At 36.0% G+C, this 15458-nt stretch overlaps 1 protein-coding gene across 1 annotated transcript; it reads left to right on the forward strand.

The window, feature by feature from the left end:
- The first annotated feature begins 98 nt into the window (after positions 1 to 98).
- Positions 99 to 15106, forward strand: LOC100313617 (geminin-like protein). Its single transcript, NM_001168082.1, has 7 exons — positions 99 to 194; positions 9606 to 9857; positions 10897 to 11040; positions 12933 to 12978; positions 13082 to 13164; positions 13437 to 13526; positions 14148 to 15106. The coding sequence occupies exons 1-7, from the start codon at positions 114 to 116 to the stop codon at positions 14463 to 14465; spliced, it is 1014 nt and encodes a 337-aa protein (NP_001161554.1). The 5' UTR covers positions 99 to 113; the 3' UTR covers positions 14466 to 15106.
- The last annotated feature ends 352 nt before the right edge of the window (positions 15107 to 15458 follow it).

The following is a 15458-nucleotide window of genomic DNA, read 5'->3' on the forward strand; positions in this document are numbered from 1 at the left end:
TCTGTAAAACGTGACCAATCAAATTGCGCGTAGCTTTTAAGTGTTGGCGGTCAAGGACGAGGCCGGGAAGTTTGAAGCTAAATCAAACCTTCAGTGTACATTGACGGAAGAACATGGCGACTCCTCTCTCTAACGTCCTTGTCAACGCTCAAAAGAATGCAGTTTTCAGAAGGCTTGAAGTTCGGCGACAAGGGGTAAATACGTGTTACATTTTTTAAGTGCTTGGCTTTTATTATCGTGGGTCACCCCGCCAAATAATAATGAACGACGTCCTTGTTTGTGTGCTTGTGAAACCCACACAGGTGCGAGGTTATTTTCTGAGTTTTAGAAATGGGTATCTATTTACCAATTAAACTTGTCTCTCAATTTTCGAAACTACTGAATATTAACAGTTTTGTTTTGAGTAGGTGGTTCAAGTCATTAGTCAATTGCAATTTTTTTTTTAAATTTAACTCCGGTACTCTGTAATATGTCCACGAATGTAGGCATTTACAGCAAGTCTCAAAAGTATTGGGGCAGCCAATTTGCAAACTCGCTAGCGAATTGGCTAACTGCTTCAGTTTTGACTAAACGGTTGGCTTTCGAATCTCGCAGGCGTCGTCTTGCGGTCATGCCCACTTATTAAAAGCGAATCTATGTAACAGTAGGGGACGATCAATAGGAGCTAATCAGCGACTGTCTTACAGTTGGATGGCGATTTCGCTTTCAAATATACCAGGGAAAGTGTTCCATGCTCTTTGTGTCCACACAAAAACGACGAATGAGGTCGATTTTTCCAGCGGTTGGCTTAATGAAGAAGCCGTACCTACACACGAATTGGTGACGTCACAAAATACATGACCTTCAATCGGGGTCGTTTCCTCGGTATATACGAATTGGTATATACAAATTAAAATAAAGATACTTACCGTAAAAACTCAATCAATTCGGCCATGTAAAAATAAATATTTTTTGGGGTGGGCCAATTGATTGAATAAATATAGAAAATATGTTTCCGAAGTGGTCGATTTGTTTGAATAATTTTTCAACGTTTTAAAACTGGGTTCGAAGTGTGTATCACCGGTAACTGAATAAATATATCGTTTTCCCCGAGATTAGAGTAAAGGTGTAGTACTAGTCTGAGACTTGACCCAATTTTAAAACAAACTACAAGCGCGTTCAAGAAATCTGACGCAACCAGGCCACCTGCTGTTTTGTTGCCGTGGAGACGACAGTTTTATGTCACGCTCCCGTAAATGTAAACAAACATGGTAACGTGAAAAACTCACTGGAATAGAGTAGAATAGAATTATGCTTTATTGCTAATTGCTGTACTATTTTTTTGAAATTATCTACAATTAAACTATACATACAATAATATATTTTAAATAAACTACAATAAATAACACTGAAAAACATAATACGAGACGACACACTTGTATTTCGTTACGGTATCTCTTTTTGGAGGATGTGGGGGCGGGGCGGGTGGTGTTGTCCGGTACATAGAAGCAGGTACAGCTGGGACCTCGGCTAGCATGGCTAGCAAGCGACAAAATAAGTACTAATAGCTTGTGGGAAAACTAAAATTGAGTGTCTTTCCCCAGAGAAATCGCCACTTTTATAGCATGATGATGATACTCTGACCAGCCACAACATTATCACATATTCTTTTGAAATTAAAGGATGTACATCAGTCAGTACTCAGTCTGACATACAATGTCGAAATGATAGGCCCAGGATTCACACCTCACGTCATCTCGTCTGCCACTTTACCGTAACCACGCACAGCTACTGAAACCGCTTCTATGAGAGCGCAGTTTTCACTTCACGGTCATGTTTTTTTACCCACAGTTAAAACGAAACAAAAAATCCAACCTACTTTTAAACGAACAACGTTGCAAGAGGAAGTTTAGAACATAACTGGGACGACTGTGTCGAAACAATCCAGCCGGTGATTTTATTTGGGTCAACCAAAAAAAAAGAAGATATTTTGACGTGCTGAGTGACTGTGTAAACAAAACCATGTCCAATAAAAATGACGCTTTCACGCTACACGTTGGCGACTTTGTATCGACTTACTGGAAATGCCGAAGACGATACAATTTGCAAGTCGGCATTGATTAATTTTTTACCCGGTCCCTGTTAACATTAATAATCTACTTGACTTTTAAACAAACAACTCTGCAGGACAATGTTTCGAACATTACTGAAACGACTGTGCTGAAACAATCCAGCAGATAATTTTATTTGGGTCAACCGAAAAAAAGAAGATATTTTGACGTGCTGCGTGACTGTGTAAACAAAACTACGTCCAATAATAATGACGCTTTCACGTAACACATTTGCGACTTTGTATGGCTTGCTTGAAATTCCAAAGACGAGAGTCAAGTGTTGGCCTGAATTTTGTTGTCCCTAAACCATGGAGCTTCGTTTCGTCAGTGATTGCTAGCAATGACTTAAAGTATTTGTTCGTTGTCGATATTTTTGGCGTCGTGATGAGAATTTTCTTAGCGATTATTTACAACTGATGTACTGGGTAATTTGTAATGACAATCAACAGAGTATATTTCACCATGGACATACAAGAGATTTCACACGTCTTTTGTACAACCACGGTTGACACCATGACTGCACATCTGGCGGATATCCCGATTGCTTATACCATGGATGTAAATGCTTATACATGTACATTGTATTTACGTGATAGATGTGTGAAAATATACCTTTGTTGAGAGAGTGACGTAAAAATCGGGCAGTGTCATCACCGGGCGAACTAATTGAATACAAACAATAGACTGACTGGACAGATGGCCGAACTAAACTGATACATTCTAAAATTAACCATGACGCAAAAAATTGGTGGCCGAACTATTTGAGTGGCCGAATTGATTGAGCTTTTACGATAAGACATTACACATAAGGTAAAACAAATCACGCGACAATATAATGATGATAATGGTAATATATCCTAGCTTAACAGTTGAACAGAACGATCATATAGTCAGTCGGGTCACGCACTTGTTGCAAAATGGCAGTGTGGATGAAACTGGGTCATGGCGTGACGGGTGAGGAAGACATCATTAAACACTCGCAAAATCACAATAAAACTGGGAAGTGGTTGCATATTACGGCGTAGCTAACATGGGAAATAAAAAAACGCCCAATACAAACGACATGGGTTCGAATTACACTAGATACACACTCACCTGAACCGAAGCAATCAGAAACGAACAATTGTTTTGGATTTTCCGTTCAACTCATTGGAACACTGGAGTAGTTAGAAAAATGAACACCACTTAACGACCAACGTCGTGGCGTGGTACACAAGCGTGCCATCAAAATAAAACAAAATTGTCTTGAAAAGATGGTGGGTTTGAGTCCCGCTCAGAGCTACTGTAAAAACGTAAATCAAATAAACTGAAATCCCTCAAACCATAAACAAAGAACGTTGCAAAACTCCACCATGCAAAACTGAATGAATAAATAATAAAATAACTTGAGTCTTAAACTGGACGACGCGCAATTTGTTCAACAGTTTCCAGATTGTGACAAGAGATAAAAAAGACCCAAGTCAAGGTAAGTTTTGTTTTGTTGAAGTGTCAATGCAACAGACTGACTAATATCTTCTGTGGTGTTGTGGAATTTATACTGTGTCTGCGGAATTGTTGATTGACGGTTCAAAGTCGGCAGTTAACATTTTGTTAGAAAGTTTCACAGTTAAATCAAATATCCAATGATACCAGTATATTTATTTCATTATTTTAACAACTTGCAGTGGTGGAAGTTGGTTAAACAAGAGTTCTTACACCTAAATAAGTATCAAATATTTGTCCACACATTTATTCTCTCAATTTAACAACTTGTAATGGTGTAAAATTATTAAATGAGAGTTGTCTACACCAAAATACATCTCAAATATTTGTCCACACATTTATTGTCACAATTTAACCACTTGTTAATAGTGGAAATTACTTAAACATGACTTGTTTAATCAGTTAACATCAATGCAACTTACCCGTGGACAGTGCACAACAGAGTATCATTATTGAGCAATTATTAACAGGAACGCGTCTTGGCATTAGGGTTAGGGTCGCAAATAGCACCCAATTGGCAAGATGTACACTAACGGGTCATGGCATGCATATAGTTTACACAAGTAAAAACACAAAATTGGCAATTTTGTGGACAATTGTAACTCAATAATAGAAATATGTTGTATTTCTAGATATATATATATATATATATATACTGCCAGTATTTTCTCGCAAACACTAATTTGCAATAAAGCTAAATATGAAAACAAATCATTCATTTGCATGACTATCCATATGGTTCAGTGGATATGTACAATGTAGGCAATGTGAGAGATTGCTGGTTCGAATCCAGTACGGTTAGCACGATTTTTGAATGCTAGTGAAAACAGTGCTCCTATAAGTAAGACTTAAATCCTATCACTTGTGTGAAGACAGTGGACAAAACAGTGCGCTGGGAACTCAAAGTTCAAATCAGACAGGACACTCCTACAAGATATGAAAGTCGTTAAAAACATAAACAGCAACTTCTGTAATATAAAGAACTAGAGTCAGAAAAACAGAACACAAGAATACTACCTCACATGGAAGGTCGTCTAAGTACTAACACAGTTGACAGCTGCAGGTCGTGTGCAACAACACAAGAGCAATGGTGCTCTCCAAATGGGTCTCTTCTTTTGTATTGACCCCCTAAGGATTGCTAATCCCCCCTTTCTAACTCTTCCCTCAAAAATATTTGCCCAGCCCCTTTTCAGAATGTATTTACCCACAAATTAATGAATATTCATGATCACAGAAACTGCTACGTCATGAATAAATTAGCATAATTTCGAAAAAAATGCATATAGTGCAGGTACGTCTTCTGGAGTCCTGCCAATATCGGATTAATCGTATTTATCATATGTACGCCAGCTGACTGACCAGTTTCGGGCTCAAAACATTCAGGGGAATCCAGACATGTACAGGCTGCGTAAAAACATTCTATGTCCTCTAATGCAATATAGATTCACCAAGAGTAGACGTGATCACATGCCAACGCCAACCGTTTATTTAGTTAAAACCAAAGCAGTTAGCCAAATATTCGCTAGCGAGTTTGCAAATTGGCTGCCCTAATACTTGCTGTAAAGATTCCAAAGCCACAATAAGATGGGAGCTTTTGTTTTTGTGCCACCAGATTCAACAAGACATTTTTACAATTTTTCTATAATTTCATGTAATTTGTTTCTTGTATACAGAGACACAGCTATTGGAATTCAAGTAGTGCTGCATTACATTAAGTTCAAATGTAATTGACGTACCGTATTACCCCGGGCACGCGCCCAGGGGGCCTGAACATACAAAACCTGCGATTAGGCTGCGAAAGTAGAACATTCCGGAGGGGGTGAAACGGTAGAGCCAAACTTAACGCGTAAAAATAGAACGCGTATTTTGACCTCTACGTGGCCAACCAATGGCTGGACACTGACACGGATACGTTTGCGGTCATTGCCAAAAAAGCCCCGCGTCCATCGCCTGGCGATATTCTTTCGTTTCACCCCCTCCGGAATGTTATATTTTTATTGCCGAAAAACTGCGAACTCGGCAAATTTGGTTGCACAACTTCCCTTTATCATATACACCCAGCGACACCGATGCCAGCTGACTGTGCTCCCATTATGGATTCACAGTCAGCGAAGTGCTACGTTTTGAAACCAAAGCTAAGTGCTTCAAACCACTCACCAAGGTATGGATTATTTGCAATATTGGATTCATCGTGAAAGAGGAGAAAGCAGAACGTTTGCGCTACATGCTGCGTGGTTCATCTTGTGTCGTTAAGTTCCAATGAGTTTTTACGTAAAAACAAACAAAACTGCCCTTTTCAGGGCCACCACATACTCCCAAAAGAGAACTACCGTAACAAACACACTATTTAAATAAATCAAACTCGTTCGTTTTTGACAAATACAACTTTATTGTTGACCTAATTCTTGGCTTAAAAAAAATCACCCAGGGCGTTTAACCGAGGATGTCCCCAACATGTAACTTTTGTGAAAACAGGGGGGTTGGGTGCTTGCCCAGGGAGGGGCGCGTGCCCGGGGTAATACGGTAACTAACAATTTAAAAAAAATGTTGCCAGGACCAATCACAAACAGGACAATCTTTTGTCTTCTACTGACTTCCTGTTCCGGTCCATCTGAGAATTACTGTGTACATTGTATTGATAAGTGAAGCTGTCAAATTAAATGAATGCTAAACAATATTTACATAGCCAGAATTTGTTGGGAATTGTTTTTATTATTTGGGTTGAACAACATGTGTTTCGTTTCAAATATGTACTGTTTTTTAGATAAATTTCAACACAATTCACCAAAAAAACAAAAAAATTCTGAAATTGACTAATGAAGTTCACTTTCAAGAAATGCATAAATCTGGTCTCAAAATTACAACATTTATATTGTGGAATACAAAACATACCAAAGGAGACAGATAGGCAAACGTGTGTCCAGATAAGTTGCATAAATGTTTGCAATTTACAAGGGTTTTGTATCACTTTTATCACTTCATTTAGAAATTCAACTTGTACAATGTAATCAGTATTGGCCACAACGTTGATTCTTCAGCAAAGAATTGTGGGTAAAGTACAACATCATAGCCACTGATGTGAAAAATTTAGTGATTTCATATACAAGGACAATAAATTAGTGGAAAGTTTAAAACATAGAAGCGTACAGTTTTCTTCCCAAAGCGACATAGCATAATCATTTTGTTTTTCATTACCACTGGCAGAATTAATATTAGGTGTTGTAGTTTTAAGCTTGCTAAATGTGACCTTGCATTTCTGTATCGTTGCAATAGTTTTTAGCTCTGCTGTTGACTTTGTCGAGCGAAGCTTATCATACGAGTGATTGTCTGTCGTCCCTGTCAATGTTTTACTTTTTTGACTTCTTCTTGAAAACTACAAGCCTGAATGCTTTGATACTTGGTGTATATGTACTTTGGGTAGACCTCTCTCAGATTTGTTCATTTCATGATATCTTCAATTTTCTAATTTTGATGAATATTTTTGTTATTTTTGGTGAAAAGTGATATTTTCGACTTCTTGTTAAAAACCACAATCATTTTTGGTGAAAAGTGATATTTTCGACTTCTTGTTAAAAACCACAATCATTTATGGTGAAAAATTATATTTTTGAATTCTTGTTGAAAACGGCAAGTCCCATTGCATTGATACTATGCATATTGTTTATTTTCTAATGATATATCTGTTCTTTAATTGAAATGTGCATTGCTAACAGCGGAGCTACATTTTTTTGTTTTGCATCTCAGCTGAGAGGCTGCTTGTTTCTTTTCTTATGTGCCATTTAGTTTTGTATTTGGTGATTGACATTACACTATAGTCAAGATGGACCAACAAAGACTGCTTGATGGCAATGATGTAATTGAGAAGTACTTCACTATCAATAAATCTACCATCATTGTCAGTAAATATGATGCCAGAGATGTCTACATCCACGACATACATTCATTGACTAGACAACTATACGCAGCAATGGTTTAGCAGTTAATTAACTGTCGCCAGATGTGCACAATTGAAAAGAATTACCGGTAGATAAAATTGGGAGGGGGGGGGGGGTGTTCAATTTTATTCTAACCTCAATTGTATACAATTGTTACCAATTAATATTGAATACAATTTTATTGATACAAGCATATCCAATTTTAATCAGCTAATGAATTAATGCATAATCATTCATAATTCCATAAAAAAGTGTACATTTTTAGCAAATTAGCTGCAACCATGCGACAATTCTCTTGGGAGAACACAAAGCTTTTACTAGTGCCAACCAATACAAAAAACAAAACTGTTGTCATGACACCGGAACTAATATTTATTTATGCAATTTTCTATCAAATGTTCATTTCTTTGTGTATTTTAAACAATTTATCAATTAGTAGCTTGTACATATTATGTAAAACCTGCTAACCATTAAAAGGGACAACGAACATAACAAATATTTTACTTTTTTTAGCAATATCTTTATTTTTTTGTGTCTTCGCAACATATACACGAGTAAGGTGCACACTGAATTTGAACATATTCACATCAGTATTTCTCAAGTGAATTTTCTCATTTTTTTTTTTTTTACAACACTGGCCATTCTTTACCCACAATCCTTTGTTCTACCGTACTTCCCAGAGTACAAGCCCACCCCTGTTTTTGGACATTTAACGAGTTTATGACATCCCTGAGTATAGACCCAGGGTGTTTTTACAGAGTGTCGATGACATTTTTTACAAATATGCATGTAAAAGTGCTTTTCATTGCATAAAAATCGTGATTGGTACAGTAGTTTGGTTCCTGCTTTTATGAGAAAACTGAAGTAATCCATATTTCTTTTGAGTAGTAGTTTTCGAAACTCCAAAAATATTATCAAGTCGTGAAACCTGGCCGTCATGGAACATGGTTTTACTTTTCTGAATAATCGTGTCCATTGACACTATTGTGTTAATATGAAAAACATCATGGCAGTAATTGCTTTGTATCGAGAGTTTATGTACAATCAAACATTCCACAACGAAGATAATGATAAAGATCATGCCTTCAACTGTTTTCCCCACAGACCCTACCCATTATTGCACTGTAAGTTCACAATATGTAAATCGTATTGTAATAAAATGTGCGTATTTTTATGAACAGGTTTGTTTCTTCATTGTAAAATGTGTTGTGAAAATCAATGACGACTTAATCGTTTTGCCTATTTTTCCTCAGAAATACAGGAAAAAAGTATATTCGCTGGATTTTTCTTCACTGAATCATTTCTATAGCGAAAATTTATTCCAAGTGAAAGTATTTCACAGTATATCAGTTTGAAGCACGCACACAGATGAATGCATTGGAGTATCTATTCTCAACAATTTGATCTGGCCAGCAATACAAATTTTTCCTTACACTTATTAGGATGTCCAGATTTATATTTTGTTACTGTAAAATGACTAATTTTCACTGGGTTTAAATTTTGCTGATTTACCATTGCAGGCATATTCAGCTGGTTTTAAATTCTCGGTTTTATCATTTAGATAATGTGTTCTATATTCAATTTTACTTATTTGTTGGGTTTTAATTTAGTGCATTTTCCAGTCAGCGAAATAAGCAAAATTAAAACCAGTGTATAACTAAGCCTTTTACATTGTTTTAAGCCTTGTGTTTATGGCTTTGTCATTGTATATTTTGTTTGTTTCAACCCATCACTTCTTCTGCTTGTATTCACTCAATAAAACTGATTTGACTTTTTTGGGGACTAAACAAAATCTCTACAAAAGTATCAGTTTACATGTGTAGACTGGTTCACATTTTATAGATCATTGACAATTAGTTCCTTTTTCCCCAGCATGAGTCAACAATGGTCTGTTCTTTTATGGAAAGCCATATTTTATGTAGTACATACTGGGCAGTGTTTTCACACGAGTCAACAATGGTCTGTTCTTTTATGGAAAGCCATATTTTATGTAGTACAAACTGGACAGTGTTTTCACTTACTTTTATCCTTCAAGTGAATTAAATCTTGGATAGTATATTTCTAAATGCACATATTAAATTGTTTTATTTTTCTAAAGGGCTGTAATTCTGATACGGATGGTTCAAGTGGTCTGAGTGACTTGGAAGTGCCAAACAAGATGATATCTATGAGTACAATGGGAGGCAAAAATAGAATGTTCACACCAGCAAGGAAAAGAAGTAGTAAGAAACTGGGCCAGTCTTCTCCAGGGTTGAGTGATAAAAGAATGACGTTAAAGACTCTACAACCCCTGGCAGGAAGCCAATCGACTTTAGTTGGAACAAATGGTTTCATTAGGTTATGTGATTCAGTAAGTACAAAATCGCCAGAGCCGTGTGACCCTACAAAATCGCCAGAGCCTTGTTGTGACCCTACAAAATCGCCAGAGCCCTGTCGCTTGTTAACTCGGAACAAAGACTACTGCTATAAGTCTAATGGTGGGTATACAGGCAAAACTTCTTTTGAGTAATCATTTACTGTTGGATTGAAAATACAACTAACGGTAAATTTAAATGCTCTCTATTTAACCAAGGGAACACTATATTATGAATGCCGTACTCGTCTGACTTAGCCCCGAGGTACTCGCTCCAAAAATGTTTCATTCATTTCAACAACACTTACAATGAAAAAACGGAAATTGACTAAAAATCATTTTATTATAATTTATTTTAATTAGGTATAACCAGAATTTGAGGTTGAAAATATTAGTCTGTTGGAACAGTCAAAATCTTCAACATTAACTTCATTGTTGAATGTTTTTGATCATTTTCAGTCATCTTTTTATGACCTATTTGACCTGTTAGTCTCTTATTTATAACCTATTAGAATGCTGTTGTACCAAATTTAAGGCAGTTCTTCGGAAATTCTCCTACTTTCTGGTAACATGGAAGTGAATTATTGATGTCTATACAATCTGTTGATATTGATTTCGGCGAATAAACGGCAGGATTTAAAAAAAAAACAAAAAAAAAACTGGCATGGCATGAAGTATCAACAGGTCATTGTCAAAGCATAGTTTATGCACAGTTACCATGGTCTTCGCATTCACAACTTGTTCAGTGCTATATTACCAGTAGCGATAGTCGAACAATGATCATGATTAGTCTTTATGATTAGACAAATTAGCCGACCGTGAACCTAAAAATGTGCTAAAAGTGGGGGTGTACGCTGGTGCATGGGAGTACAACACCACGTTGTTAGAAATGCATCTCTAATAATAGAAAATCAAAAAATTGCATTTTGTGTATGCTGGAAATATTTGATCACTTGTCTGTCACCACTCCCCAGAGCATTATGGCATCCATACTTTGTAATTTTGGATAAGCAAATTGCTGTGATTTACATTACAGAGTATGAAGAAAGGTAAAAGAAAACAAACTGAATCTGAAGACCAGCAGTATAAACAAGGACGATCCAAGTTAATGAAAAGTTCTAAAGTACTTGGTGCTGCAATGATTTATAAAGATCCAGAGACAGATGCCCCAACTGAAAAGGTTAGTTAATTTTATTGAAGCCCTGGTACAATACTGTTGCACAATCCACAATTTATTTGCACTATTGTGCTTACACAAGGTTTCAGAGACAGGCTTAGTCCTGTTAATTTACTTGTTTCATCGACTTGACCACATACCAGCAAGTATGCTGACTTACTTTTTCCAGATTTTAGTACGTCTTTCAGCAAATATGTACCTGTGCGTGTGTGGTACACCTTAAAAAGTGAGTTTGCTTGACCACAATTAGACAAATGTACCCGATTTGGCAGATATCCCGCCCTGGGTGATCTCGTGGAGAATTTGGTTATTTTTTAGAAATGTGTAGACCAAAAGATCGCCCGGGTGATCTTTAGGCAGATATTACAAAGCCCATCTTGTCTGAAAAAATAACCCTGTGCTGATAAAAGCGGAGGAAAAACAATGGCGATGGTAGCACCACCCATAATGTTTATTCTTTGTTTGTATCACATTCCAGACAAAAAGTTCAAGATCGGTAAAAAAAAAAAAATGAGTGAACTAAAATGTCTGCTGCGTTTCACGTGTGACATGATTGTTTTTTTATTAGTTAAGCGGTCATGTACTTTCTATAAGTCTAACCTTGCACACATAATCTTGTATTGACATGTTTTTGGTCAATTTTTTTTTGAATAAATGATAAGTAACTATCGATTAGTCAAGCTGGGTGGCCTGAATTTGAATATCAGTGCATGAACTCTGGGTCAGTGCCCTAACAGTACCGTTGGATGTAACAATTATATTAGATCGATGCGTGGAGCATGCAAGTAAAAAGTTGCCGAAGTCAAACTTGTGTCAACACACACTTGATGTCTGCATCACCACGCAGCAAGTTTCTCAAAGAAGTACTGCGTCCCCAAACTGAGGTCTCTGATCACTCGGTTGTCGCAGCGCATGTTTTACTAGATACATGACTTTGGCTTGCTTTTCCTTCTTTAATACAATGTATTAAAACACTTTGAATTTATATTTTGCATGATTATATTTGTGTCTATGCGAAACATTAATCTTTCTAAACATTTTCTGAGATCATGCATATGACGTATATTCACAAAATAATGCACTCATGTTTTATGTTCTGTCTCTCGTGATCACTTTGTGATTTTATACCAAGGCTCAGGCAAATCAAATCCAAGCATTTGATGTCAACATTGTATAAATACCCTGTACATATACTAGAATTTTATCACCACTCAAACCAAACTACCCTTTTCAGAGCCAATATGTCCTACGAAAGAGTGTGCCAAGATGAGAGAATCTTTTTTTTTTTTTTTGTGTCAATTATTTTTTAGTGTCATATTTGAAATAGTACAAAAGATGTCAGACGGCCAAATTGGGGTCTGTTATGTGTGGACCAAAACTTCACCCACTATTTGAAACACAGCCCATATGCGGGGTATCAGCCAGATGCGGTGTATATGCAAGGCAAATTGACGGCGATACTGAACATTTACCTGATGCATCATCAAAACCATTACCAGCACGCAGCTATTTATTTTTAAGAATGCAGAGTTTTTAAAAGCACTAGTTCAGTCAAACAAATAACAAAGGGTACCTTAACCATGATTTTGTGATTTATCTAGTTTAAAATCTATTTTGGTGGCAATTTTGAAATTAGTAAAAATTCTTAAGACTGAGGATATAACAACATTCAGTTAATTTATTTGTTTGCTTGATAGAAGCTAATGTTTAGGTACACTATTTTTATGTGGTATTTGACGTGTGAAACTGACAAAAGTTTGCATTTTCATATGCAGTATACAATGGAGTAGGTCATACAGCGAGTGTTGTAAACACTTGCTATCTTGGACCAAAACACAAAACTGTGGAAGATTTGCATTAAAAAACATTTAACCCCCATTATTTTTAATTCACAGAAAGGGAAATCATTGGCAGAAGAAGCCATTGAGATGATGACCAGTGGTAAGTGGAAATGCATGGGTATCTTATTTTGTCATAAGTTGAGTCTTCTTGGGCAATAAGATATTTTGAAATATTCACATAAGATTGTTTAATATTTGAACAGAATCTGTACCAGAATCATACTGGAAAGAACTAGCAGAAGAAAGGAGAAAAGCACTTGAAGAAGCCCTTAAAGAAAATGAGCAGGTGTGTTTATATTGTATATTACTCCTAGACCAAGAGATTGGATGCATCATGTGTGTTGTATTGTATATACTATACTATACTATACAACACATGATTACATCACTTGTATATGCTTGCAATCATTACTTGGGGTATCAAAGTTTGCATAATTGAAATATACAAGTTATTTTGTACTTGCTACACAATGAATAGCAGCTACAGAAAAATAGTGTGAAGTGTGTTTGAAGTAAACATTTTAATGTACTTTGTATTTTACACACTTTTTCTTACAGTTGCATGGTAAAGTTCAAGAATTAAAAACGGAAGTAATGAAGCTATCGGAGCTTGCCGGGCAAACAGAATACTTTGCTTCTATAATAAAGGTAGGTGGCCACGTTTAGCATGGATATTAAAATTGTGGGTCAGGGTGATTAATCTACTAATTATTCCTTGGGGGTGGGGGGTCCCTACAGATGTAATATTTGATCAAGCATCAGCTGGTTTAACAAGAATGGGTATTGTTCTGATCGAGTTTGTTTAACTGACTTCAAACTTCCACTCAAGATGGACATTTTGAAAACTATGTACTCTAATTTGTTAGCCAACAATTTTAGAAGGAATCAAAAATTAAACAGGATGTTGTGATCTATATGCATTGCTTAAAGTATTTTGTTGCTACATGTCTATAGTAAGGTTTGTCATGAGTAAGGTTGAATACATTTATGGGCAAGTTGTGAACATCCTTATTTTTGTAGTAAACTTGATATGTGAAAACTTGCAATTCAAAATAAAGTGGGAACCACACAAGTTATCAGGTTGTAGGTTAGCGGTGAAGTGCCACTTTTTATTGCAGAACATGTGATCAACTCATAATATAGCGCAATGTGATTAGTGAATATGTTCATGACATGATTATGTAACCCTAACTCTATGAATAAAAATACATAAATGCATAGCAAAGTCGAAGATACTACACTTATCATATGTTTCTCATTTTTTCACAGGAATTGATGGATGAGAGAAAAAAAGATGATGAAAGTAGTGATGAAAATGAGGCTAGTAGCGAGGAAAATGAAGCTAGTAGCGAGGAAAATGAAGAAACTAATAAAAAATTGGCTGATAATGCTCACTCATTCGACAGTGACACTGTAATTCAAGAACTAGATGAGAAGGAAAAAGAAGACTCTGTTAATATCAATACTGATGAATTGAGTGAATCTAGTGAAGAAGAAACTATAAAACTGATTCCTTTACAACAACCACAATTTAGTGACTCGGAACAAAACAATTCAGAACAAGAAAATGATGCTGATTCCTCATGACCAGTCTAGTATATTTATGAATTTTTTGTTTCATTCTTTTGTCATGTTATCCACAGAAATTTAAACCACTGCAATGGTAAACATGTCCATAACAACTTGTATAATTATTCCAAACTAAAATTCACAAGCTTGTTAAAATGCTGAACTACACACAACTATAATGGCATCAAGAGTGATACTCAAGTTTTCAGCTACTTTGCCGACTTCAAAACAAAATGCTATCTCGCATTAGAGATGAATCGCTGTCTGTCTGTCTGGATATTGTCTGGCTGTCCAGATCATTTTAGTAGTAAAACAAAACATAGTGCTGTTTGCATCTTCGGGAAAACGCTTTGTTTCATCAATGCATGCTTTTGTAGGTTTGGAGATTTTTTAAACCCAGAGCTCATTTTAAGTGTTATCTTGAGACTTTATGAATATTGATATTTTAAAATTACTAACCTTTTCACATGATTGCAGTTGAACTCTTGAAGTCTTTCAGTTTGGGAATTGTCATGTAATCAGTTCTTAGAAAAAAAATATTGGTTGTCCTTTTGTAGCAAGATTTTATTGCTGTACATGATGCAAGTGGAGAATTGATCCCACATTTTTGTGTTTCAGCAAGTTTTTTAAAATATTAAATTTCTAGCTATTCTGTGGAATTGTGTTAGCATTGCAAAACACCAATGACTACTTGCTATGCAGGTGAAATTACTATTTGAAAAGTTTTTAATGTGCATACATTTTACCGGTAAATTACAAACTGGTTTGATTAGTCACCTAGGAGTCCCATTACAAAGAATGTAAAGTATGGGAGTTTGTATGCAAGGCAAAATGCTGACCCAGTTGTGCATTGATCACTGCAGTAATTATGTACTCAATGTTTTTCTAAATCTTCGATCAGGATTTCAATCTATGTACATCTTAGGACAGTCAGTGAAATGAAATTTTTTGTTCCTGCCCTTTTATGTATTTCCCTATCCATTTTTGCTGTAAAATATTTTTAAATTTGGT

The sequence above is a fragment of the Saccoglossus kowalevskii genome, chromosome 18, assembly GCF_978046115.1.
Source record: "Saccoglossus kowalevskii chromosome 18, keSacKowa6.1, whole genome shotgun sequence".
Taxonomy (NCBI): Eukaryota; Metazoa; Hemichordata; class Enteropneusta; family Harrimaniidae; genus Saccoglossus; species Saccoglossus kowalevskii.

Coding starts and splice junctions, on each gene's coding strand:
- LOC100313617 (NM_001168082.1), top strand. CDS start 114: ATGGCGACTCCTCTCTCTAACGTCCTTGTCAACGCTCAAAAGAATGCA. Junction 11,041..12,932: donor CAGATGCCCCAACTGAAAAG/GTTAGTTAATTT, acceptor TTTAATTCACAG/AAAGGGAAATCATTGGCAGA. Junction 13,165..13,436: donor CCCTTAAAGAAAATGAGCAG/GTGTGTTTATAT, acceptor TTTTTCTTACAG/TTGCATGGTAAAGTTCAAGA.